Source organism: Linepithema humile, chromosome 3 (assembly GCF_040581485.1).
Source record: "Linepithema humile isolate Giens D197 chromosome 3, Lhum_UNIL_v1.0, whole genome shotgun sequence".
Taxonomy (NCBI): domain Eukaryota; kingdom Metazoa; phylum Arthropoda; class Insecta; order Hymenoptera; family Formicidae; genus Linepithema; species Linepithema humile.
The window spans coordinates 3,874,281-3,901,087 of record NC_090130.1 but is presented as its reverse complement, the minus strand read 5'-3'; the positions used below and the strand labels follow the sequence as shown (position 1 = coordinate 3,901,087).

Sequence of the window (26,807 nt, the reverse complement as noted above, 5' to 3'; positions counted from 1 at the left end):
CTTCCTCAACTTCGGCTTCGAGTGTCTTTTTGTAGGTCTAATACATTTTCTCAACTGCTCGGCACAGCGACTGTAAGTATCTGACGGATAAACCGGCCCTGGAAGTTCTGACGTGTTGCGTCGGTGAGAATACCAGAAGCGAACGTAGGGCGGAAGAGACACGGAGAGGATGGAAGCTCGAAGAGGAGACAGAAGCAGGAATGGGACCGCAAGAGGATGAAGGAGACCGAGAGAGAAAGAGAGAGAGAGAGAGAAACGGAGAGCGACAGAGAACGACCGGTGGGACGGGCGCGCGAGGGAAAAGACGAGCGAAGCGGAGAACCGAGAGAGCGGAGGCATCCGCGCGCTCATTTCCGTTTTGGGGCCGTCGAGGGGGACGAAAGGGGGGAGCGCTAACTCGCGAGATATTAATTCCGTGTTAGCGCTAGGAGGGTTGCAGAGGCGAAAACTACGTGCCGAGGGGGAATACTACCCCCTCTCCCCCCCCCCTGCTTGCTCTTCCCCGGCGACCCACGTCTATCCCTTCGTTGCCCCCGTGCCTCGCCACGGCGACCAACGCAACCACCCTCGCGCGCGCGAGGGTGGGAGAGGCGTTACAAATCAGAGATTAGCCATAGTTAACTCGACTTGCGCAGTCAAACAGTTAATCAATAAACGATTATTTACATCGTGCGCCCGCGGCGGCCCAACGCGAGCGTATTCTCCCGCTGCGGGATGACGAATGCGGTGCTGATAACACCGCTGGCCGCTGGACCACCCGGGGTCGTTCGGGATTAAAATTAAAAAATATCCTATCTCTGTTCGGAGATCGTTACACCGGTTGGTAATTAATTCGCCGCTCCGATTGTGTGAGAGCGGAGCGCAGAGACACACGCTCAAGCCGGTTTAATTAACGTGACGTGTGTCGACACGTCGCCACGTTAAACAGTCCGCCGATGAGCTTATCGTAATCTTGTTGTTTAATTTACTAGTGCCATTTAATTGTTTTCAATTTATAACTGAAACATCACGATGTTTTCTCCGCGATGAAATTAATGGTTATTCCAGAATTATTGAAGAATGTTCGAAATATATTATTGCGAAATGATTATTACCGTTGGTTTCATCAGGGAAAAGCAGTGGCATTTTAATTAGCCGCGCGGTCTCAATTATTTTGCATGGATATTCAGAGTTCTGCGCACTTTATTTCGTCCACCTATCCGCAACTATTTATTGTCGCACAATTTTACGCCATTCCGCGAAATAGAAGAGAAATTCGTGCGCTGCTTTATTTCTGCTCGAATGTCTTAATTAGGGGTGGCGAATTATTGAGCGGAGTTTGACTCGAACAGCGTTATCAGCGATCCGAGTATCAGCACGTGAACGAACGTGTCAGGTGACGCAGGCGGTGGACCGCGATCAAGTTCAGAAGCGAATTTGTCGTCCCGGATGACGGGTACGATTCGCAAAGTATGTGTCACGATAGCGGAGACGGTGTGAAATCTGTAGTTCCGACTGGCGGAGTAGGCAAATCGGGGGGGAGGGGGGAGGAGATCCGGGAATCTCGGACAATGCGCGTCGGGCGTCTCAGGAAGGCGTCGATTAGGATCGGAGGATGTCGCATGTAGCGTCGACGACCTCATCCCGTCGCAATACTTCGCCGGCAGCTGAACCGCGGAGAGCGGATCATGGTGGCTGACGATCACGGTGCCGGTAACAAACGGCGCGATGAGTGGGCACCCACTCACCCGTCCACCCACCCATCGGCGAGGGTGGCGGCGGTGCTGCGGCGGCAGGAGGGCGCGGCAACGGAGGGTAGCGCACGGAGGAGGAGGAGGAGGAGGTCGAGAAAGAGGGGTGCGCGGAGGTAGCTGGATGACTGGCGGCGGAAGCGTCGTCATGGCGACGCATCGATCAGCCGCCGCCACGCGAATTGAGTCGAGTCGAGGCCACATCGCCGCGCCGCGCCGCTCCGCACCGCGCCACGCCACGCCACACCACACCACGCCGCGCCATGCCACGCCATACCATACCGCGGACACGCGCGCGTGTGGCTTGTACATGCGAAACAGAGAGAGAGAGAAAGAGAAGAAAGGGACGAGAAAGAGGAGAAGCCGGCTCTACTCACGTTGGCATTGTTACTCGGTTACCTCACTTTGATCCGCGATGCAGCGCGAACTTCAGTGAGCAACGCTGATGCGGGGTGAGGGGGGGGGGGAGGAGTGATGACTCTGGAGGGCGTGGGAGAAGGGCGCGAGAGGTAAGAGGCGAAACAGGAAGGTCGAAGAAAATCGGCGAGCCGAGGTCATGGTTTTCTTTCGGAATGCCGATGCTGGTTGCTAGTCCGTTCGTGTTACGCGAACCAACGTCCTTCTTCTGCGCGCGACATCGCGTCGACCGGCAACAGCTGCGACGATTATCGTCTCGTTTCACGACTGCACGCGCGCAGAAATGATTTTCTCTCGTAGCGGCAATTACACGAAACGCCGTTCGACGACGTTATCTAATTCTATTTTCAACGCCATAAATGAACGCGTATCTAATAAAAGCGTAAATGTGTTTTAGCCGAGGACAAAGCGCGTCTCTGTAAAGCGAGCTCCCGCGGCTCTCGTTGGCGCAAAACCTTCCTTTCCTGCGATACCAAAGTTATTTACGCTTCCGCCGGTCAACTGTGTAGCGTAGCGCTTACGGCGCGAACAAAGATATGACATTTTGATCTGGCTGGAATTTAATAATAAATTGTTACACGACATGCGATGTTGAAAAGGTGTTCGCGGTTCAGCATAATTTCACACTATTAGTATCGAGAGTAATTACATTTCGATATCTTATGCACCGTAAGACGAATAATATCCTATACAGCTCCCATTATGCCTCTTTATTAATTATATATTATTGCATTCAGCTTTAATAAAAATATAATTCAGCTTGTATCATTCGTAACGCTTTCAATATCAAAAAGCTCTCTTCTCGCTTCAAGCCAGAGCAAACCGAAATTTTGAGAAAATTTCATTCTGTGTAATATCGATGAAAATTCCACCATAATTTTAAGCCTGAAAGCAAGGGATTCGTGCCGTCGACGCGTCTCCGCCACTGGGCGGAATTCGATCCGCAGAACCCGCAGGAACGCGCCGCAGTTCGACTGCCACAGTTCGGCAGCTTCCGGTGGCCAGGAACGGCGGGTGTTACGTTGAACCGGGTGTCGGTGGTCGATCGATCCCCCGTGCACGGGAGAAACGCGGAGAATCGTCCTCATCGTCCTCACCGCTGCCATCGTCGTCGTTGTCGTCGTCCTTCCAACCCGCGCGCACGGCTTCCAGTCCTCAGCTCGCACTGAATACCGTTTGATTGTCCTCCACTCGCTCACTATCCCGCCCTCTCCTTTCCACCCCGATCCGCCGCCCTCCCTATCGCGGGCGGCGCGGGGAGAGAGGCTTCCACTCCTAACCATTCTCATCCTCCTGCCAGTCCGAACGAAACCCATCCCCGCTTGGGAAGCGCCCTATCCTCCCCACGGTGCCGTTGCTACTCCTACCCACTCCACGATAATGATGGCAATCAGACCCTCAGAAAGGATTTCAGGAAATTCTCTCGCCTTTTTGTCGGCGGCCGGGGCGGCGGCGACGGACGCCACAAACACCGGTCGCCCCGTCGTCCTCGCACTCGCGGCAGTTACAAGTCGCCCCTACCTCCTCCATCCAGTGCGCTTCGTCACGCTTTCTTTCCACGGCCAGCGCCGGGGCAATCGGTGAGCGTATCCAAACCGCTCGCCTTTCAATGATTTAATGTGAAACGCGACACAACGTCTCGCGTGATAACGCGAGAGAGAACTGTATTTCCAGGACATTTCGCAGGATCCGATAACCGCCCGATCGAATCGGATCATCCGATTTTCGGGAATTCCAGCGAGGAGTCCTTTTATTTAAGAACGCGGGGAAATTGCTTTTTCGAGTTTCCTTTTAAATCGTTTTCTCGAAAATCGAACGGTCACGTCTTCTGCTTCGTTTCAGATTTTTAGAACTACTTTACAAAAAGTTTTTGATTATTTTGTGCGGTTCCTGATTGCTTACTTCGGTTTTTATAAACATGTAAATAATATGAAAATCATTTTAAATACTGTGTGGCTCTCATCTTTTTACGCCCTTAATTATTGGAAAATGCATGCTACATTAGTATATTTTTAATTTTACTTTGTTAGATAGATTTCTCTAACTATATGTTCCGTAAAAAAATTAACACATTGCAAATAACATTACTTCTTACAACGTTGAACACAAGTTTTAATAATTGTCTTGACTTTTTCTCCACCATTTCGCAAAGTTTATCGTACTGAGGCCAGAATTATTCGTACAAAAACGGCATAAATATTATATATTAGTGAGAAAGGAATAGAATGCTAAGAAGTAATTATTACAACTGTACAGCTTTGTCGAGTTATGCGACGATGAATATTCCGCCGTTACTCCTTTCGCGAATCGTCATAAAGGAGAAAGTATGGTTCTACCAGCAATAAAATTTATGTTAATCAGTTGCACCCTCGCGAGGAATTAATCATCGCAGCTGTAATGATTGCATATAACACGCGGTGACGCTGCCTCATAACTAATGCATACGATGGAGCGTGAAGCTCGCTTTATCATATCGCAGATTTTATCAGGGTTCACGGTCCACGATTTTCAATCAGTTTTACGTATCTGCAACGTAACTCATACATAACAGTCGTAACTTTTGAAAAAAAAAAATAAAACATTAGTCACAGTTTCTATATTCGCTTGTATTGCCAAAGTGTTAGCCGCAAAACTGAAAAATATTTGTGCGCTGCTTAATTTTCGTACAATATTAATTGACTCAAGGGATTCTGGCGCATCGTTTTCACCGGTAAAATATTTTGCTATTTTCGATCAATTATGTGCATGTCATGTTAAATTTACATTTAATGTACATTAAATGCACATTTATCTGAAGTTCGTTCCCGAAATTGAGAATTGGCAGTGAATAATGTTCTTTTTCGACACTTCTGCTAAAGAAAAATCAATTGTGAATTAGTCAAAGAATTTATCTCGTTAAAATTAACAAAATGTAGAACACTGTACTATATTAACTTTTGTTGTGGATCATTTCTAATAGCAAAGTGTATAAAATATATATTTTCTGTGAAATTATACATAACAAAATTCCCCGGAATTGTGCCGATACCTTAAGTTAAGTAGGTTACCAAGCAGAATTTGTCATGTATGAATTACTAGTCCATCGATTAACGATGTCAATGCTTTATCAAGACGAATAAGGGTCTATTTTATTTCGGAAGTGACGATGCTGACACAAATCGCTCGCACAAATCGCGTCCTTACTTTTTTCCTCCTTCTCATTTTTACTAATGTTAAAAATCGTTTTGTACTGACAATATATATATATATATATTTTTTTTTTTTTATACACTCGCAAAAACGTTCAAGCACGTCGGCAATTTTCAAACACTCCATTCGACCCGAATAGAATTTGTCACCGAATTACTGGCCGATCGATTGATGAGACAAGATGTCAATCGCGGGACGAGCGAGGGTTTATTTTATTTCGGAAGTGACATCGCAGAAATCAGCGGGCGCGTTTCCCCGTCGGCGGGCGGGCGGGCGAGAGCGAGAGAGCGAAAGTCATTAGCCAGTTAATCATGCGTTATCGTGTGTGCTTAATGTTGCGTCAATGAAGGAGTGACTGGGGGAGTGAGCATTGGAAAAGGGAGTCTCCTAGCAGGCGGCCCCCTCCTTCCCCCCTTTTTTTTTGGCTTTCCTTGGCTCGCAGTCAATATTGTCGGCGTGCATCGCAGCGTGCGAGCAACAGATCACGCACCACCACACTCGACACGATCTCAACCCTCACCTTTGTCGCGGTTAAAGAACCCGCTTCTTTTCTAACTAATGGAGGCGGCGGGGGTAACTTTCGTCGACGCTTTGACGCTGAAGGGCCAATCTCTCTCTCTCCCGTCGCGGCTTTTACCGTATCTCTAGGAAGCTTTGAGTGCTCCCAGGAAATCCGGCGAGATATCGGTAACTACTGATTTCTTGCGTACAATTATAACTATTCTGGAGATGAGAGATTTATAATGATTTGGAAAATAAGACAAAATATGTCACTCGGAAATATGATGAGTAAAAATTGAGAGAAATAAAAGGTAGGATTCTCACACTAAATAATTGAATCTCGCGATCTCTAAATTAAGTAATTCTTATATTTAATGTTTCGAAAAGAAAAAGTTTAAAGAACATAAAAAACCAGTAGGTATACAAATGTTTCTAAAAAAAATCCAAAGACTTGTTCACATTAAAATTATATGATTTAACAATTTAGAAGTTAGAAATCTGAAGAAATGCGAAGATTTATAAGAGAATGTCCAGTTTAAAACAACAATAAAATATTGATAACTTTTTATGTATGAACCATTATTGATAAAAATTATGTATGTCATCGAAGCACAGCGATTACAATTTCAAATGATGTTATCGGAATAATGATACGTAATGTACTCATCAATGAAGTAATTATCTACGATTCTTATCTGGACATTTGCGACTTTGCAAGTAGAATAATGCTGTTCGCAATCAGAGGGATGCAAACAGCACACGAGACATCTGCCACGTTTTAGACAAACTAAAATAAGGGATGATTTCGCAATACAGTGCCATCTGTTTAAGAGTTCAAGAAACTTGGGGATGTTTTGCGCGTACTTAGAAGGCGATGTCTCGCTATTGATTCGGACCATTTTGTCAAAGATGCTGGCATACTAGGGATGCGTGTATCCAATGTGTTTTCGTCGTCATCTTCTTAACCGATCATTGTTAATATTCGCGCCACGCGTCGATGTGATCTTATCACGATAAAATTTTTGCGACAGGGGATACAACAAATGATTTATACCGATGTGTACATTGATTTGAATTCAATTTTTAATCTAATCACATTTTGAGAAGTTTACAAGGTTCATAAAAATTACCAAAAAACAAAACATATAAATCTTTTCTCTTTCCCTTGGATTTAAAGATGTGAAAAAAGTATTATTAAAAAAAATTTGAAGAAAAAATTTAAATCAGAAAATATATAGAATTAAAATATTAAGACAATATTCGCTATTACATTTTCCAATTTTAACTTATTGTTCATATAAATTTGTTTTACATTTCAGAATTCTTATTTCTTTTTGTCTTACTTATTTTATTTTAAGAGTAAATTTTAACGATTTCATTTCAAAAATTTTAATTCAAAAGATGATGGAATCCTCTTAATGTGGAATAATTCCAAAATTAGGCCATACTTTGAACTCTAACAAGAATTAGTACGCTGCCTCGTTGCTGTTACACAAGTTCTCCAGGATACTTCCTATTTATCGCGCAATCAACGGAGTTCAGTAGCGGGGGCGCGAGAAAACGCCACGGCATGTAAGCACGGTGATCACGGACGAGAATTAAAATTTATCACGTAATACGATCTGAGTCGAGGGCCGGATTTACGAAAAATCGCGCCCGGTGTACGCGCGTATATGCACCCTCGCGCGATCGCATAATAAACCGCGTCGCAAAGGCGGACCGCTCTCGCTCGAGTTTCCGCCGAGTCACGCGGAGGGGCGAAACTTTCTCCCTCGGTCTTTTTTCCCTCTTCTCTCGTCTTTTCCTTCCTCTTCTCCCGCTTTCTTTCACTACGCCGGTAATATTCGCACTTACGTACTGCCCCGCCGTGACTCCACCACCGTAACTCTTCCGCCGTTCACTCTCTCTCCTTCTCGCCCTTCTGACAGAGGAGGGTTCCCTCTCGCGTCCTTCTCGTCTCGCTAGCAGCGTTCCTGCCAGCACGCTCTCACCAGCCAGACCGGCCGCGGCAGTTAGTGGCTTAACGAGGTTATTTCACGACGTCGGGTGGGTGGGCCATAGGTCGCGCGAGAATGAATAATGATTCGTTCGTGGGGCTTAGCGAGCGACCTCGCTGCTCCTTGACGTGTGCTGGTAATATGACGCTGAAAACGCACGTGAATCGGGGAAGGGCGAGGATACGGTGTACAGCCGTGTAAAGTTTTAAAACGGAAATCCGAAAATCCAGGAGATTCCGCAAGAAATCCGCCGATCTCCCTCATTCACCGTGAATGCGACTTTGACGTAGATTACGACGCTGCGATCGCGATATCGTTATAAAACTAAGTAATTTAATCACGCTCAGGATTTCATCAAGTGCTTTTCAAAGTCCGATTAGGAGAGCAAAAGATACACATTTCAGCGTGGAAAGAGATTTAAACAATTTCTTGTACGTTGCGATAAAAGAATTTTCAGCATTTTGTATTTATCAAAAGCGTTTTCGTTTTCCGAGAACTTATTATTGCGGAGTGTGATAATTAAATTGTTTAACTGATCTCTTTTTTTTAATGAGAAATATTTATAAATGTTCAAATATATATGATTAAATTCAGAAAATATGTTGTATATTTTATACATCTGATCGTATACCAACTTGACTATCTATTTGGCTTCTGTATTATACATTATTCAACTTTCAACTTTCAACTTTCAATTATATTACACATAATGTGTTATGGAAACGCGATCGTGAAATACAAGCGAGCGCGTTTGACAACATCGGAAGCGAACAAAAGAGTGAAAGAGGCCGCGAAGCGTGGAGAACCGAAGGGTCGTGTCGCGAAGATAAGGCAGCGGCAGGAGCAACCTGGTCGCCCTTCGAAGCCGCGCGCGACGCTCTTTGTTGCGAAGCGCAATAATTGCGCGGGAGGGCGGCTCGCAAAGCAGCAGCAGCAACGTCAGGGGGTTAGCGGCCAGGCGGTCGACGCGGAGTCGAACGCAGGGGTCTGCGGAGGGGGTGACAGCACGCGCCGGAACCGGAACCGAGAGTCGTGTGTCCCCGCCGTTCCCGGGCGGAACTATCATGATTAGTCACGGGGCCTGCAACGAGCCGTAGGAGAACTGAGCCGAAAGACGGAACCCCGCGGGGATACCAGAATCGGCCGTGCGCGATTGACCTGAATGAGAGTGAGAGAGGGAGAAGGAGCAAGACAGAGAGAGAGTGACAGAGGGATAAACTCACGCGAATAGTATGATTTATTGTATCAAATGGTAATATTGATCGCATGCACTTTAAAACTAGGCGGAAAAATGCTCTCTGATAAAATAACAGAAAATATACACAATGCTATGTATATTTTCTATAAAGTTAAAGCGGCCAATTTCACGAATATGTCACAATCAGTAGGAAATTAGAAATTGGTATACTCAGATGTCTGAATATTTAAAACACATATTTGAGATAAATAAAAATTCCGGAAAACTTCAAATCGCTACTTTTGCAGCAAATTTTGATTTAGAATCTTTGTCGAAGACAAATATAAGTGGCTGGTGACCGCGATATTTTTATCTAATAAGAAAATGAAGTTATCGATTTCGGTTATATATTTCTACATCAATCATCCATGTTTAAGTCCGTTTATATAAAAGTCCGCGCGTCTTTAGCGTGTCCAATTACGCAGTAAGTAAGAATTTGCGCTTGAAGAAAAAATTCTACGCGAAAGCGGAAGTCTCCCGTCCGAGGGTTCTTAATGTAATCCGTCCATTTTTTAGAAGCGAGACAGTTACGATCCTTTGACCCTTAGTCACCCCCAAACGCTGGGAACGAGGGTGGACTAGTCGCAGTTACCGGTGCCGCTGGTGGCGGAAGCGAAGGGGCTCGCGGAGGTTCCCGGATAAAGGGCAAAAGGGATCACGCGTAAAGAGAACCGAGGGGGCTAGCGGATTGTAGCGCCGGCATGGGGTGTTCAAGACCCATAACCACCCCCTAGGTTAACCGATACCGGCAATTATCAACGCGTCTCGGTCACTGTGATATTCCCTTCTCTGACAGTACCCCGCAACTGCATAGAGCGTTTCTAAATTGGTGTTGCAAAAGTTAAAGATACACTCTTCGGCTTTGCAGATAGACTTTTCCTTGATACAAATTTTCCACAGATTAATGTATTGCTGTAAGTATTTTTATCAGCTAAAAACTAGAATGTGTAAAATAAAATAAAATTTTATATGTCGCGTAACCATACCTGCTTGTTAATAACAGATTCCTGAGTTCATTAAGAGAGGAAAATCTTTATACCAAAATATTGAGGCTACAGTGGTATTTAAATACAAAGTGCTAAAAATTAATCAATTAGATTGTTAAAAATTCACGCGCTCGAGCACGTCGCGTATTTATTTTTATATTCTTAACATATAAGAAATCTCAGAAATATGTTATTAACGAGTGATACGGTTAGTCTGAGATATCTTGTATGTTTTACATTACTTTGAAATTTATTCTGTTAATGATATTAAAATAAAATATGTCGTATTGGATTAACTTACTGGCACGATGTGCAGTTGCGGAGTTGTTCACAAGTTGATCTGTAACATACAAAGTACATCTAAATTTTAGTAGCGTTTAAAATAATTATTTGAGAAATAATTATTACATTAAAGTTTTATTCATCTTTTATTAGATATTGCATAAAAAATGAATAAAAGTTAATGCGCGTAATAAATTAAACGCTGCTATAATTTGGATTTACTTTGTATGTTCATCAAATCAACTTGTGAACAACTCCGCTGCTGCGCATCGTGTCGGTAAATCAATCCAATTAATTTTATTTTAACATCATTAACGGAATAGATTTAAAAGTAATGTAAAATGTACAAGACATCACAAACTAACCGTATCACTCGTTATTAGCAGATTTCTGAGATTTCTTATATGCTAAGAATATAAAATATGCGGCATGCTTGAGAGCGTGAATCTTTGACAATCTGACTGATCAACTTTTAATATTTCGTATTTAAAAACTACTACCTCGATATTTTGATATAAAGATTTTCGTTTCTTAATGACTTCAGAAATCTACTATTAACAAGTAATATATGATTAATCTGAGATATTCTATACATATAATATAAAATATACAATCAAACTTTTATGTTTCTTATAATTTTAATCCTTTTTCTCGTTTTTCTTCTTGCGTTATTTTCTACTACTTGTTTAACGATGTTATAATGTTAGAGTAAAAAACAGTGAAAGATAAAAGAAATTATATGTGATAAATTTTAACACTGATACATGACATTTAACAAAAGAATCATAGATTTTATAACTTTACTATTTTTTTTCTCGCTTTTTTACTGTACCATAGTAATTGCATACAAATAGCTGGAAAACAATGCAAAGAGAAAAGCAAATAAAAAGAGAAAATCGAAAGAAAAATGAAGTCTGACTTATTGTAATTGGCATATGTGTGATATAATTATATATATATGTTTAGATAATAAATAAATACTTGTTTATTAAGACAGAATCCGCAGTAAAGCAAACTGCGATTTGCCGCCTGATGAGTACAATTATTTATTTATTATCTAAATGTATTTCAGTAATTTATTTCAGTAAATTATAAAACTTCTACACATGCATAATAAAAAATAAAAAAAATGGAAAATTAATTTAAAATACACTAAAAAAATGATAAATAATCCAATTTTTGCTGTACACTTGATAAATATTTCATGTATCAATAAATCTTAACACGACAATCTATTTCTTTCTCGATGCAATTCTTGTAGAATAAAAAAATTTATGTAATAGTCAACGTTTAAACAAATGCTGAATATAAATGAGAATAATAAAAACCCGTTTCTGGCGTCGTTTATGCACGAGTAAATTTCTATAGCAAGGGATACGTAGGCGGAACGGAGCTCTTTCATGTAGCACCGTCTATAATATCCTCTCTCGATATATTCCGTGCAATTAAGTAGATGAGAGGCAACATTACGCCCACACGACATGAAATATCACCGTTTAGAGTTCCTCTGTTAAAGGCTGAACTGTTAAGGGTTGAGATCGTCACTTTGATTTCTGACGGTGTCGCAATCTGCGCTATAATTGCGAATACATTTCCAGCGGAATAAAAGGTCATAAAAGTCGAACTTAATTACCCCCCCCCCTCCTCCCCGAACCGATGAGATTAGAATCGTGTGAATTAAACTCGTTACATGCCTCACGCAATTTAATAGAATAGATGCGCCCCTAAGTGAGTCGTTTGTTTCTCATGTTAAAAAGGTTAACGCGTGTACATCGCTGACAAACACAACGTCGGCACGCGTGTCACCTCGTCTTGTCAAACATCAATTACGTGTGCAAACAAGCTATCCGAGGGATGGTGCTCGACCGGCAAACATTAAATACATGCATTACCCTGAGACACGCTGACACAATGACCGACACTTCCGCTGCCCCTCAACGCTATCGGTGTTAGTGCAGATTACGTGACAATAGAAGTTAAAAGAAATAAACGTGGAAAATATTTATATTCAATTCTCCCGTTTCAGTGGAATGCGGCTTTAATGCGGATATTTTTCCGAAGTAAAACAATAGTGAAGTGCGCGGAAAAATGGGATATTAGTTATGCTATTTATATTAAATAATTATAAAAAACAAAATAATTAAAGTAGATTTCTTTGTTAATAGAACATAAATTGATATTTATTATTGCAAATAGTAATTTAGTGATAATTTCAACAGCGATTGTATTCTCTCCTCAGACGAAATAATATTGTTAAATGCAAAAAACCAACAAATTTTTAAAAAATATTTATGATTAATTCATAATCCACTTAATATCTCATTTAGGAATTATTATATGGCATTAATATTGGAGGAAATTAATTACTTTTGTTCTTTCAATTCAAGAATTTCGTCTTCTTATTTCTCAAGAATTATTCTACATGTAACAGAATTACTGAAATAATATTGTTTAATATAAAAAACCAATAAATTTGACTTAAATACTTGTGATCACAATTCGCGTCCAACTTAATATCTTATTTAGGAATTGCTGTACATAGCATTAATATTGATAAGAAATTACTTTTGTTCTTTCAACTCGGGAATTTCGCCTTCCTATTTCTCAAGAATTGTTCTACATGTAACAGAATTAATTTCGATAATCAGATACTCCACATTCCGTTATTGTAGAATTATCGTGCAGCTAAAATACAATGTGAAAATAGATCATGCGGCATACCGCGGAGTCAGCGAAGTCGGTTTTAATTCCAGAAAGGCTATTGTGCCGCGCGAAATTTGTGCTTCGCGCCCGCATCGAAATTCTGTCGCGTCGGCGAGAGCGAGGGCCGAAATTTCGCGGAGGATCCAGAGGTTCCTTTGTCGGCACGTCTGTATCTCGCGAGAATTATAGCCGGGTTGGGTATAGGTACGCGGCACGAAATGGCCCGACTTAAAATCTAAGTAGCCGTGCATCCACCGGGTGTGGGCCGCAGATAGGGGAAGATAGAGCCGGCCTGGGGGGCCATAGAGGGTTGCCCAGGACGGCGGGAGGCAGGGAGAAAACCGGCAAGTGAGTGGGAAAGGGGGTAAGCGGAGTAGAGCGGGGAGAGGAGGGATGCTGGGATGCCGAGGGGAGCATCCGGGATCTCGGAGGGTATGGGGCGGTCGGTCGTCATGGATACGCTCCCGGCTAACCCTGTAACCGCTCCTCCCTCGTCATTCTACATTTTCGCAACTACCTCGCCGCCATCATCGACCCACCATCTTGTCTCGAGCCCTACGAGTCTCGTCAAAATTTTGAGACGATCCCTCGAGACGTCTCTTGGAGATGTAATTGTAGATTTTCCACAAACCGAATGAGCGCGAGTGAGAGCGCCGGTGGCGTACAATTGAATACAATCTCGTTGCGGATGCACGATTGTTGCGGCACTCAAGAGAGAAATAAAATGTTGAAACAAAGTGAAATACATCCGACGTTGAATTACGAGCCAAGAAACCGCTCGTTTTCTAAATGTTATGGCTAATTTTAAAGCACTGTGAATTGTAATGATATACTGTAGCGTAATGCATTATATTCATCGCAGATGCATGATTTTAAAACAACTTTGTATTTAAAATATGCGATTTGCACATTTGAGAATTCGACAAAAATTTGTATGTACAAGAATTCGATTATCTAAGATTGATTTTGCAAATAACAATCAACATTAATCGTTTTCTGTTCTCATTATATTTTGAAACGCGATTTAGAGAAGCGTATGAGTTAAGCTACATTTGCAATTAATTAATATTAATTAAATTTTAAACGATTTGAAATTCAAATTAATGTTTTATATTTCTAGATATCATTGTAAATACGATTAAATCGCCGATTGAGAAAATGTTACAGACGTCATTGTGAATTAATGAACACCGCTTTCTATAGCTATGCAGATGTTGTAGCGAGTAACACAACGTTATTTCAGTGACCTTGCTGCCAACGCGAGATGAATTAACCAACGGCGAACGAAAAACGTGTAACGGACTGAGAGCGAAAAACTGGATCCTCCGGCAGGATCGCGCGAGATCCAGAAGGCGGAAGATCGATCGATCGCCAAGATGAATGCGGGAGACCGCGTCGCGCCGTTAAACGCACCCGCCGGTCGAGACGAAAGTTTCGGGCGAGTCGCCGATAAATTTCAGAGACGGCGAGCAGGATATTGCTGCGGCCGCGGAGAGCAGTCTACGGGCGTTTTGCTCGGCTGGCAGCGGTGCAACACCCTCGCGTCGCGCAACACGACCCCCGCCGTATTCGAACACCCTCCCCCCCTTTCCACCGTCTCCTCGTCCGCTTCTCGTCCTCTTCCTCCTCCGTCATACACCCCTTCCGCCGTCTCCTCGCGGCCCTCGCGGGCGTGGGCGGTAGATAACGTGATTTACACTGGCCGGGTAATTAATGTCCTCGGCGACCGGCGCTTTAAAAAAGCAATCGGAAATCGGCGACAACGAAGAGCAACAGTCAGCCCGCCGCCCGCCGGCTGCTGCTACTGCCGGATGACAAATTATCGCGCGCGAGACCGTTGCCCCGGTTCTTTTTTTTTTTTTTTTTGTCGCGTTTCTCTTGGCACGGGAGAACGTCGCGGTGTGACACGCTCGTCTTTACCGCGCTCTTAATAATTTCGGAAGGAGATATCGCGCGGCTCCGTTATCAGCTTTCCAAAGCATGACGCTGCTATTTTTTTTAATTTTATTTTCAACAGAAAGTTAAGTTGCTTGAACAAGGTTGATTAATTTGACGAAATTTGTCTTTGCGTAACAAACTATGTTCCATTTTCCGAGGAATGGGACTCTAAAGGAAAATTACGCGTCAAAGTTTGATGTGTATAAGATATTTAGGACATAACATAAACACGAATTATACAGAATACTAAAATGCATTTGCAGCTCAGCAAAAATCTCGATTCCATTGTTATTATCATTGTGCAAAATAGCGGGGGCAAACGCCGTTCTTGCTCTTATAATCGCATTACGTCATCGCGACGCATATTAAAAACGATCGATGGTATCTCCGCGGCACTTAAGCCAGTATAATTTTGCGCGTAATCAGTTTGCGTGTCTTTCCACGTGTCCGTGCGTGACTTTACGCTCGCCTTTACAACTATTTCGCATCGCCATGCAATGAGTTACACTTTCAATCGTATCTCACACCTGCCTATCCGTCGCTTAGCATGGCGTCCAGAGAAATATCAACTTTTAACATTCTTGCTCTACTTAAAAAACTTTTATGTATTAAAGGAACAAATTGCGCCTTACTGATGAAATCAAGAACAAGGTTTCAATATTTTATGTATTACAATTTATTGTAGTAAAAATAAATAATAAATGGATGTGTCAGTCAAGATGTATTTAATTATATGCATGTCCGACGAATTTCCGCACACGATTTTCTCAACAAAGCTTTAGATAAAAAACTATTTTTCCATTTCTTTTTCGACATAGTTTAATATAAAAATGGAGCTATTGTCCCACAAATTATATTAAAACGCGCTATTATTTAGTTTCTTTTACGCACGAATGTTTTCAAAATATTCCAAGTTTTGAAAACGTCTTCAGTTTAGACTAATTAAAATTAAGATCCGGTTCCTCTTACACAAAAGTTGTTTAAGTGTATCTCTTACTGACTGAGAGGGGATAAAAATCCACCAAGAAAAATAAAAAGAGCTTGACTCACCGGTGATGGAAGCGGTCGGTGAAATGGTGGACGGGTTGGCGCGCGGAGGCGGCGAAAACGCACCCGCCAGGTAACCATTGCGATCGGCGAGGGCCTGTTTCGCCTTGTCGACGCTCTCCTTGAGCCGTTGAAAGGTGCTGCCGCAGGTGAGGCCGCGGTACGGCCAATTCTCCTGCTTGACGCCGGCCGCGGTAACACCGGCGGCGGCCGCGGCCGCGGCTCCGGCCCCGGAGGCTCCCTTTAATTCGAGCGCACCTGCGTACGAACAGCTAGCGCTGTCGTACATCACCAAAGAGCCCCTGCAATGAAGAAGTTATTTTTGTAAGTATAACAAGTCAGATGATGTCGGATCAACGAAATCAACGGAAGAGGCTTAGGAAAATTTGTAGCGTGTGTGATTGTCGCATATAATATAATTTCGGCGAATTTATTCGTGTATAAAGTATCTTCCTGTTTCAATTATGTATGTGAACATTCAAATTCTTGATCTAACTTTCGGAAATGCAACGGTTTTGTATGTTTGAAAAGTTTCCTTCTGATATAAAAATGAATTCATCGATAAAACAATCTTTAAGTAAATAAAATGATCTTCAATAATCAGGAAACTATTTTTTAATTCGTCATCTTGAGGATTCAACAATATATTGATAAGAAGTCTCAACAAGCAACGTCTGTACGCTCTCCGACTTTCGTTCAATTGAATACTTCCTGTGGAATAATAATATTGCAGTTCTCAGAAATAAATTTCACGTTGTCGTACAAATCAACTAATTATATGCTATATCATAATAATGTTTAATAATGCGAATCAAAGGTCAAAGAAGGGGTAAGTTCTCTTGCTATAAGTTTCGTCCGCTCGCTAAATGAACGATTCGTGGTGTTAAAATGCAATGCGGGGCCGAGCGAAGTAAGCCTACGTTACTTTAAGCTGACAGCACTTATGCTCATGCAGATACCGCAGTTGGGGTCATCAGAGGACCCTTGAAACATCCGGTAAAAGCAAGATCGAATTAAAATAGATGAGCACATGTACAAAAATGTTTCTCACTTTACACATTTAATTTTAGTTCGATGAATACCTTTCAGCTATTATCGTACTCGAGTTACATATCTTTTACAATTTTTTCAGACCAAAATTTATCAATGTTATAACTTTTTTATTATACTTATAATTATTTCATTTATATAATTTTATGAACGGTTTAAATTTTCAACAAAATAATATTCTCAAACAGTAGTTTTTTGTTTTGAGACAGCTGTTATTCCTAATTATCGATTTCTTATTGTTAAATCATTAAAACGTAGAATGCACTTTACATGTGTTTATTTCGGGATTATATTTCGTAAGAGATAAGATAAAGACATTTAATCAATTTTTTTATCGATGTATCGTCCAGAGTACTTTGTATTCTCGGTCAAAATAATGAATAGTGGGTGAGTCTTCGGTTGCAGCTGGCCATGAATCAACCGAGCCAGCAGGAACGCGCTTATTACGTTAGTAGTTCATTATTCCAATATTTATTAGCAGAAGATAAAAGTGTTACCTTCTGAATTAAATTGTAACGTTTTGTAACTTCTCGATTGCCTTTTCGCGAAGAGAAACATAAATACTAGAAGCACACGTTTGGGAGATATCAGCAAACTATCAGATACTCGGGGCTTCATACACGCAACAACGGGGAGCTTCTAATCGAACTCGCGTAATCTGGAAAACACATCGGGATCGCCTATCACCTACATTTCATCGACAACGCGGCCACGAACTTATAGTCGTCAAAATTGCGAAAGCGATCCGCGGTGGAATTTGCATGAGGCCCGCTGCGATTCGTATCTCCCCGCAATTCCACAGCGGACCGCAGAGATAAGAGGCCAGCTACAATATTGGAGCCTGCCGTTTATCGCGAGTCCGCTTCCGTCTAATCTTGAAAATCTGCCACTTCCGCTATCCCTTCCCGTATTACATAAATCATTATTCAAACGAAATGATGCCGCACAATGTTGACCGATCCACGTGCAACTCGCGCAAACACGTGAAGTTCTTATCGTGTTATTTCTAACACTGTCTAACATTAGACAAATGTATCACGTATTAATAGTAATGTAAATACGCAGATATTTATTTTCAGCTTGCCGCAACTTTTCGACACAAATTATGACTTTTTTCTACTTGGTCTCAATTAGAAATATATAGACTACTAGAAAAAGTGTTTATTTTAGTGACATGAATCATTTTCTCCTTAAAATCAATAGCTTGCAAACATCAATAGAAATAGAAATATGTATAAATTTCATATTCGAAGTTTAAATATTTTGAAATTAAATTTATTATTGGACTACTTTTTTTCAACCAATTAATATTCAAACCTGTCTTACTTTCTATTATTCATAATTTAGTTTTTTTATCTCGAAACGCGTAAAATATTACATTAAAAATATTGGCTTCTAATATCGACGTTTTTTTCTTTATGTAATTTTATTCGTTTTTTTAATTTAAGCATAAATTAAATTAATATTAAACATTATGAAATTCCCGAAAAGTAACACTTCCTGATTTTTTCTCAATTCAATCTTTTTACTTTCCTTCGTTTATCTTTAATTAATGTAACAGTTTTCACAATCAATCTGTACACGTTTCATTCTCGGTGCTGATCTTCAAATGTCACTTTTCCTGAGATCATTTACTGGCTAATCGAAAGGCAAAGTGCAGCGAAATCTCTTTTCGATGCAAAATCATCTCGGGTCGTTGATTATCGCGAGGCATTTGCTGACATTCGATCAGGATAGTTAAGGATAAAAGCACTCTCGTGGGTACATCCGGATGTGCAGCGCGTATTGAGGTCAATCTAATCACAAAACTGTCACATAGCCACGCTGTTCCGCGGCATGATAAGCGCGCAACCAGATTGTCTTTGCGGTTTTGTCCGACTTGTCTAAAAATCGAGCCAAAACAATCATGGGGAATACCGCGAAATGCACGTACTCGCCATTTTTACGCTATCCAAAATTGTTTCCTTTCACCAAACAACGCACATTGTTCACAATTGATCATAACAATTCTTCTGTTATCAACTTATTCACAATCATTAAATTTTTAGTAATGCGAAAAGTGCAAATTTTAACTTGCTATAATTGTAAGCAATGTTTACAAAATAATATTTGATTTTGAATGAAAATAATTTTTGGAAATATAGTGAAGGAATCAAAGCAGCCCGACAAATATTCCGTTACATCGCTCACGTCGATCTATTCGATGTATTTTGACGTTGTACAAAAATCCAAAGCGGTATATAATTTTGATGAACCCATCTTCCTTTATCTTCGATAGTGCGAGTACAGAAAAACGTACCTTACGCCGATTGTGCAACTTCCATTGTCACGAATAATTCACATTCATTACATCGAACAAAACAACATTGTCCCAACGGGTCGCGCGTTCATCATACGAAATAATTGCGCTCTTCTCGTCGCGCGCCGGCAATTTCTTTTTTCACGCACTCGCACGCCACCGCGCGATATCTTTGTTCCGCTTCGATTTCGCGCTTTTTTTCACAGCACCACTTTTCGCGGACTTATCAGGTCAGGTATTCCGATACGGAGGAGGCTGGACCGCGGCATCAAGAAGAAGGCACTCCGGGCAGGTTGTCTCGCGCAACTGCGGCCGCCGCGGACAGCAAATTGCCTGCTTCCGGGCCTCATTACATCACTCTGTTACTCTGTTAACGCTCGCCGGAAACCCCTCTGCCTACCTCGTCTAAACTCTCGTCTCGCACATATATGTATATATATATATATAACTACACACACCATTTAAACGCACCGTCGCGGACGCGACATAGGCGTGCGATCGCACGCGAAAGGGAGAAAAAGCCGAGATCTCCGGGAAAACGTCTTCCGATCATCGCATCGCGATGCTTCGTTTTTTCGATAAAATCATCACTGATAAATTAAAATTAGAAAAATGTCTATGTCGTAAGAAGGTAAAGTGGAGAAAAGAGTGACGCGTAAGTTTAGCAACAACGTAAAATGAGATATAAAGAATAAGAAATCATCGTTTTTATAGAACTTTTTTATATGTAATTCAATTTCTCAAAAAATAAATTTTGCATGCATTATGTTTTAATTAAAAATATTAGCTACGTACTAATATGATTTTAATGGAGTACACTCGCGTTTTTTATATAAAGAAGACAGAAAAACAAATGATCGCATTTTGAAACCACAAGTCGATCTATAAATTCGAACAAAATAACAGGGTTGAAAAATACATCTATCAATCATGCGATAAAACTTTTCGCACAAATATTTTTTTGCAAATATTATCACATATTATCATTAAAATAGTATATCGTAATCATCCGGATTATATCAAGACGCATGATTTTGTTGATGGAAACGTGCCGACCGTAAGCGTGCGTATAAAATCGCGTTTTTCCTCGCATGCAAATGAGAAATTTGCATTTTTCCGAAAAAAAAGAAAAAAAAAGGAGACAACAATAACCGTGATGCGTAACGCGCTAAAGCAAGGGGACGACGCAGCGGTCAGTGGACACGCGCGGTAATTTTGCGTTGGTCAATGCGTGCGCCCGCTGTTTAGTTCGTAAAACGTGCGTGGCGACAGACACGGAGATGCGTTTATATGTTGTGTCTAAAACTCCATGAACGAGTTGCAGAGCCGTGTCACCATTCCGAGGCGTTCCGAGACTCTCGTTCGCGAAAATTGAACCTTCGGATCTCACACTGCCATTTATTAAATCCCGATAATTGCTTTGAATTGTACGCTTCAATCGCGAAATTTAAATTATGCGTAGAATTCTCTAAATTTTTGCTTACGCTATCACTATCTATGTGACCAGTCATTTCTTCAATTGCTCGCTAGAGTTAATTTCCGCTTCAAATATTAGTGTCAATTATATTTATAAACCTTTTTCAAGTCACTGTCATATTTTCAACATCTTTCTTTTCTAAAAAAAGAGAAACAATTAAATATACAACTCTAATGTTTTAACATTTGTAAAGTTTATGGAAACTTCATGAAGGATTTTAAGTAAAACATGTGAAAAATCATGGCTCGCCATAAATACGAGTGTACACAACGCAAAACGATCGCGGTCGACGACCGGTGTTATCGATATTGTTTTATCGGCGAAAGGCACCGGCGTGCCACGACGGTGCGACGGAAACGCGCGGCCGACAATTTTCGGTTTCCTCTTTCGACATTCTTTCCGAACTTCTCTTTATCACGTATAACGCCATACAACGCTCTAATCTAAACCGCACCGGAAGAGCGCAAAACTTATCGCGAAACGTCGCGTTCTTACCGTCAATGCGGGGGCCTACGTGATGTCTTGTCCAGTACTATCAGATCCAGTTCGATCCTCGAGATATCACCTTCAATCACGGATCGCTGCTCGATCTCGCCGGTATATCCGAAAAATCGGTTCTCGCCTCGTCTCAGCCGCCGGCCCCCCTTCACGTTCACTTTGTCTCTTCACTGCTCGCACCGTACAAAGATTCGGGGAAAAAAAATCGAGAGAAAGAGAGAGAGAGAGAGAGAAAGAGATTGTTGACGCGAATCGACACTGAGAATCGCGGCGGATGGTACGAGTAACGTACGGAAGAGGATGGTGCACGTATTCGCCGGAGTATGCGGATCTCCACGGGGGGATTACCGGACCGGCGACTTCGCTCGCTTGCTCGCGGGGATATCCCGAGGGTTTGTCAGCGCGCGTGGACCACCGTGGCGGACTCGGCCGCGGTGCGACGGACGCACATTTGGCAGCGTCGTTATCAGTCGCGGTCCGACGATTGGCTGTATCGGAGCCTGCGCCGGTACGTCCTCCGCGGGGGGGAAAAGCAAACGCGCGAGAGGGAGACAGCGCGACGGAGAGGAGAGGGTGGCGACAAGGGTGGCGAACGGAGAGGGAGACGAGGACGCGCGGGGTAGATTCCCGCTCTCTCGCCCCCGGACACGGGCTTTCCGACGCGGAGCGGCTCCTTAGAGGCGGGATCATCCACCAGGCTGCTCTTCTTTCTCTCTCCCTCCCTGCCATCTCCCGTCTCCGTCTGCCTATCCGTCTCTCTGTCTTTCTCCACCCTCCGTTCTGCTCCCGTCTTCTTCGGCCTCACCCCGCTACGCGTCGGAGAAGCGTAGGTGGGAAGCGCGGCGGAAGGCTTCCCGCGGAGCGTCATACGAGACGCGCGCGATATCCCACGGTGCTTTTATTATTATTGATGCCGAGGATACCAGCGTAAGCGCGATAAGCGTCCGCGGAGACGAGCGGGAATGGATTGACGCCGATTGCGCGATGCGCCGTCGGAGTTGATTGTGTCGACCGGGCTGGCAGGTAGCCGCGCGCAAAAGCGCCTCGCCGCGCGGAAGACGCTGAACGGTAATAATAAAGTACACGCGCGACTACTACACGTAACGCCGTTCAGGTGCCGTCAGCGATTTTCCGTGAGTGACACGGATGTGCTTTCGAGGTAACAGCGACGGCGGAGTTATTTTGAGGAAAGGGGTGGAAACGGGAGAGATTGACGGCGATGGAAATAAATCGATTCCTGTAATCGAGCTTCAAGCCGTAAATTAGGAGCTAATACTACCGAAAGAGGTTTCGTTTTTTCTATAACATTATTTTTTCCTTCAGCAACAATGCACACTCCATTTAAATTAAGTCGATAAATATTAAATTTTCCCGTCGCAATCTTAAAAATTGGTTCTTGAATAATTATTAAGAGTACGATTTTCAAACAGAGAGAAAAAGATATCTTGATATCATTCAAAGCCTGAGTGTCTTTTGTATGCCACAAAAATTAAATTTTCTTTACATAAAAGTATAAAGTACTCAAAAATAAACGGCAATAGTTAATATTTTGCTGCATAAACTTATCAGAAAATCATTAAACACTCTTGGCATGGCAAAGTAATGAGCCAAATTAATTTCTGTTTATGGTACCTTCTGTGACTTAACACAGTAAAAATGATAAAAATAAAAACGATGTTCCTTTGTACAGAATACTGAGAGGAAAATAGTAAAAAAAAAAAAAAAAAATTATTTATTACGCACTTTAAGATTAAAAGAAAGTGTCAAAATGTATCTGTGCTTAGAAATTCGTCGCAACTGTCGGTCGATGACACGGTTGAGATGTCCAATTTGTTTGATTAATATATCAGCGATATCGCGTGATCTCCGTGCGAGATCGGCTCGCCGTGCGAATAGCGAGCCGGTATCTGCTTGTACTGAAAATTATCTGATCCACGCGGTAGAGTAACAACGGGGGCGCGACAGGCCGGACACGTGCCTGGTATACGATTTTCAAAGGGCAGCCCGGGCATAGGGTGGCATATATTCATACGTATCGCGATAATAATGTATCGTTATCGCCGCCTTCGTTAACCAACTCGCGCGCCATCGGCAGCGGCGGCGGCGGCGGCGGCGGCGGCGGCGGCGGCGGCGGTGTTGGCGACAGCGGTAGCAAAATCAATGCTTTGATTTAATAGAATTGCGTTTCGTTATCCTGTATTGCATAAAACTCTCATCGCGTTGATACAGATGCGTACGCGTGACAAAAATTTCCACGCCGCGAAAAATCGACGTATCATTCGTTATGCGTCGACGTGATAAAAATAATGAAGTTAAATGAAAATGTTTGTTAAAGGAGGAGTCAAGGAGAAGAGAAAGAAAATGTGCTATTATCACAGTCACTATACATGTTAAATATTTGCCAACTCTAAGATGAACTAAATGTATCTTAGAGTCGCTCCGACCCGTTTGATTCTAAATTGCTCTGTTTCGTTATTTTAGAATAGAATAATAATATATAATTAAACCTGTCAGCTATATAACATCTAAAAAATAAGCACGTATAATTTTATGGAAAGAGATATTAACGATCTCGAAATAAAAAAAAAAAAGAAATTATTTTGAGAGAAGAAAATCGTATTTGTCTTATATTCATTTCAGAGTTTTGTTCAGTTTTGTTCTTATGACTCATCTTATATAACATTCTGTATAATAAGTAATGGGTTGAATCTACAAGATTATATTTACACAAATATCAAATCAAGAAGAAAAGTTTAAAGATAAGAATAAGACGAGTAACAAATGATAAGATTTGCTTCAGTTTGTCTACATTCAAACTTCTATAAAGTCTTATAAAAATATTGATTCAAAAGAAGAAATTTTCTCGTTTCCTTTAATATATTCTAAATAAACATAAAATTAACTCAATTCTGCAGGATTGTTTAAATAACTTTATCGCAAACTATCTTCATATACACTTCAGACACTCCTAACGACGATCATTGCCGTTGTTCCGCTTCCTATGACCGTCGTGAGTAATGTCGTACCTCTTCGTTCATGCGTAAAGTTTCCGATCGTCGGACGAGAAGCGGTGTCAATCGTGCGAGAAACATCGATGCATTGTGTAACTGATCGTGATCCGCGCAAGTGCATTGTCATGTAAAAGTACCGTTGGTCCGACAGTTTTATTCTTTACAAACAACAACATAGCGTACGGATCCAGATCGCGTACGAAATACTTTCAAATATATAAAAAATCTTTTATATAAAATTTATGTGTAGTTAGAATGTTTGACATCCACTTATTTGCAGTGGCCAAAACAAATGGGGACGTTATTCTCGAAATAAATGTACAAGAGAGGAGAATAATATTTCCATTTGTTTGGCGTTGCACAAATAACTGGGTGTCAACGTTCCACTATCCATTTTCGATTTAATCACTTCATCGCGAAGTGTATGCCGCGAAATTTCATATCCCCAGACTCGAGCGCGGTGTGGAACGTCGCGAAAAATATGATTGTCCTCGGCGATGTCTTTACCAGCGGTAACCGCTTATCACGCACGAAGTCCGCGTGTAGCCGCGAGGACGAGTCTATCGGCGTTTAGCCGGCTTTCGTGAATGTAAACTAGGCGTTTCCTGCACGTATCGTACAAAGTGCTCGATTCGCTGGTCTTTTTTCACCCAGGCCGATCGATAATGCCATTGCAAACACCCTGTATGTGCTCGGTTAATGTTAATGGCAGGGGCCGGCTCGGTCGAACCGGGTGGGTTGCCCCTTTGCCCGTGAGTTAGAGCTTCCTGAGGCTTTCCTCGCATCCACCGCACTACCGCCGCCCCCACCCCGCTCAAGTCCCCGCTTGGCTAATGGTAAGGGCAGGAAATATCAAAAGTCGTCTCCGCGATCGTTTTTTTTATTGCATTATTTTTCCCTCTCTCTATCTTTCTCCTTCTAATGCGAACCTGCCTTTGTGCGTGATTTTCGAACGATACGAATTCCCTTTTGAAAGCAGAAAGCGAAAAACTGAGGCGATACTCACGCCATTGAATTATTCATCGTTAGCGGCCGAAAAGATTGGAGAAGAGAGATATGTAACATTTAATTTCCACTAAATTTAGAAAAGAAAAAAGCAGAGATGTGTGTCTGGTGAAATATATTAAGTTGAGAGTTAAACCACTAATGAGAATTATTAATTCTTTCCATGTAGAGCTATTTGTCAAAATGCAAAAACTGTCTAATATATTCAGAATGATCATTCATATTCTTCGCAGGTGATGTAAAAAAAAAAAAAAAAAAAAAAAAACAACAGCCTCGTAGTGCCTTAAAATATCGCGACTTCTCCCGGGAAAAGTTGCAAGGGAGTTAACAGGCTTATCGTGCACAAAACGCGATCGTCGAAATGATAAAAAAAAAATGTATCTAACTCACAGGAGAGCAAATGTAATCACTGTTTGTCACGAACAGCGACGCATTCAACAGGTTAAAGCAACACATTAAAAAGAATGCGAATTTATTCGCATGCTTAAAAATCTCTTTCGTCTCGTGTCCGTGAATTCGGTCACGATATTTCACCGGGATGAACAGTACCAGAGATACCAGCGAATAAAATAGTAACACGTTAATCTTCTTCTCGCGCGTTCATGAAAATAACTTGCTAAAAACTCGCTACAGATTTACTACAACGGTTTTCTAACGTTACGCGAGCAATTTATGTTTCTTTTCGAAAGCGCCGTTTATTAAAAATTCCCAGAGACATTAATGATATTTGTTCAAATTACAAATCATACATAATATTTCAAGCCTTAATAATAAATGTCCGATTTGTATGTAATCGGAAAATCCCATATCGCTTCCAAATTCTACAAAAAAGTTGTGCGGAGAAAACGACGATGATGCGATAAATTTGAAACCGACAAGTTCACACGAAGAATGCACGAGTTACGGCAATTACTCAATAGCCGAGATCCTCGAAATAGTCTTAGCTCGAAATTGTCGTTCGCACCTTCGATGTAAAGGCCGTTTAATTAGAAGCGACGCGCACGATACGGACCACAGCGGTGAAAAGACGCGCACAATCGCGGCACGCTTCCGCACGTAACGCACGTAAATTCGACCCGAGGGATTCGCCGGTATTGCCTGATTTAATTTGTTGCAATTAGGGCAAGGGCCGCTTGAGCGCACATCGATGCGGGATAGAGGAGCGGAACGGAGGGCGAGAGAGAGAGAGAGAGAGAGAAAGAGGAAGAGTAGTCTCCACCCGGCTCACCGCGCCCTGCTATTAATATCAGTTAACGACCCGATATGATCACTCGTCTATACCCTAGACAGGCTGTACAGCCGGCTGCCAGCGGCTGGCCGTTCGAGCCGAGTCATGACTCGAATCATGTCGACGCGCGGATCATAGGTTCGACCGTGATTCGGGCCCATCGATCGCGAGCTGACTCACCGAGACACGCGGCTTCACCTCGCGATAATTCC

The 26,807-nt window shown here is 42.1% G+C and overlaps 1 protein-coding gene across 5 annotated transcripts in view; it reads right to left on the bottom strand.

The window, feature by feature from the left end:
* Positions 1 to 26,807, bottom strand: part of Ets65A (DNA-binding protein D-ETS-3) — a 55,308-nt gene that overhangs the window by 25,827 nt on the left and 2,674 nt on the right. For 3 of the 5 annotated variants that reach the window (XM_067352521.1, XM_067352520.1, XM_012374258.2), the window contains one exon: positions 16,031 to 16,329. In XM_067352521.1, coding sequence (XP_067208622.1) covers positions 16,031 to 16,316 — 286 coding nt within the window. In that variant the 5' untranslated portion in view covers positions 16,317 to 16,329. Of the gene's footprint in view, positions 1 to 16,030; positions 16,330 to 19,376; positions 20,497 to 21,348; positions 22,731 to 26,807 lie in introns of those variants that run through there. The other 2 variants (XM_012374261.2, XM_012374260.2) reach the window with 2 other exon arrangements.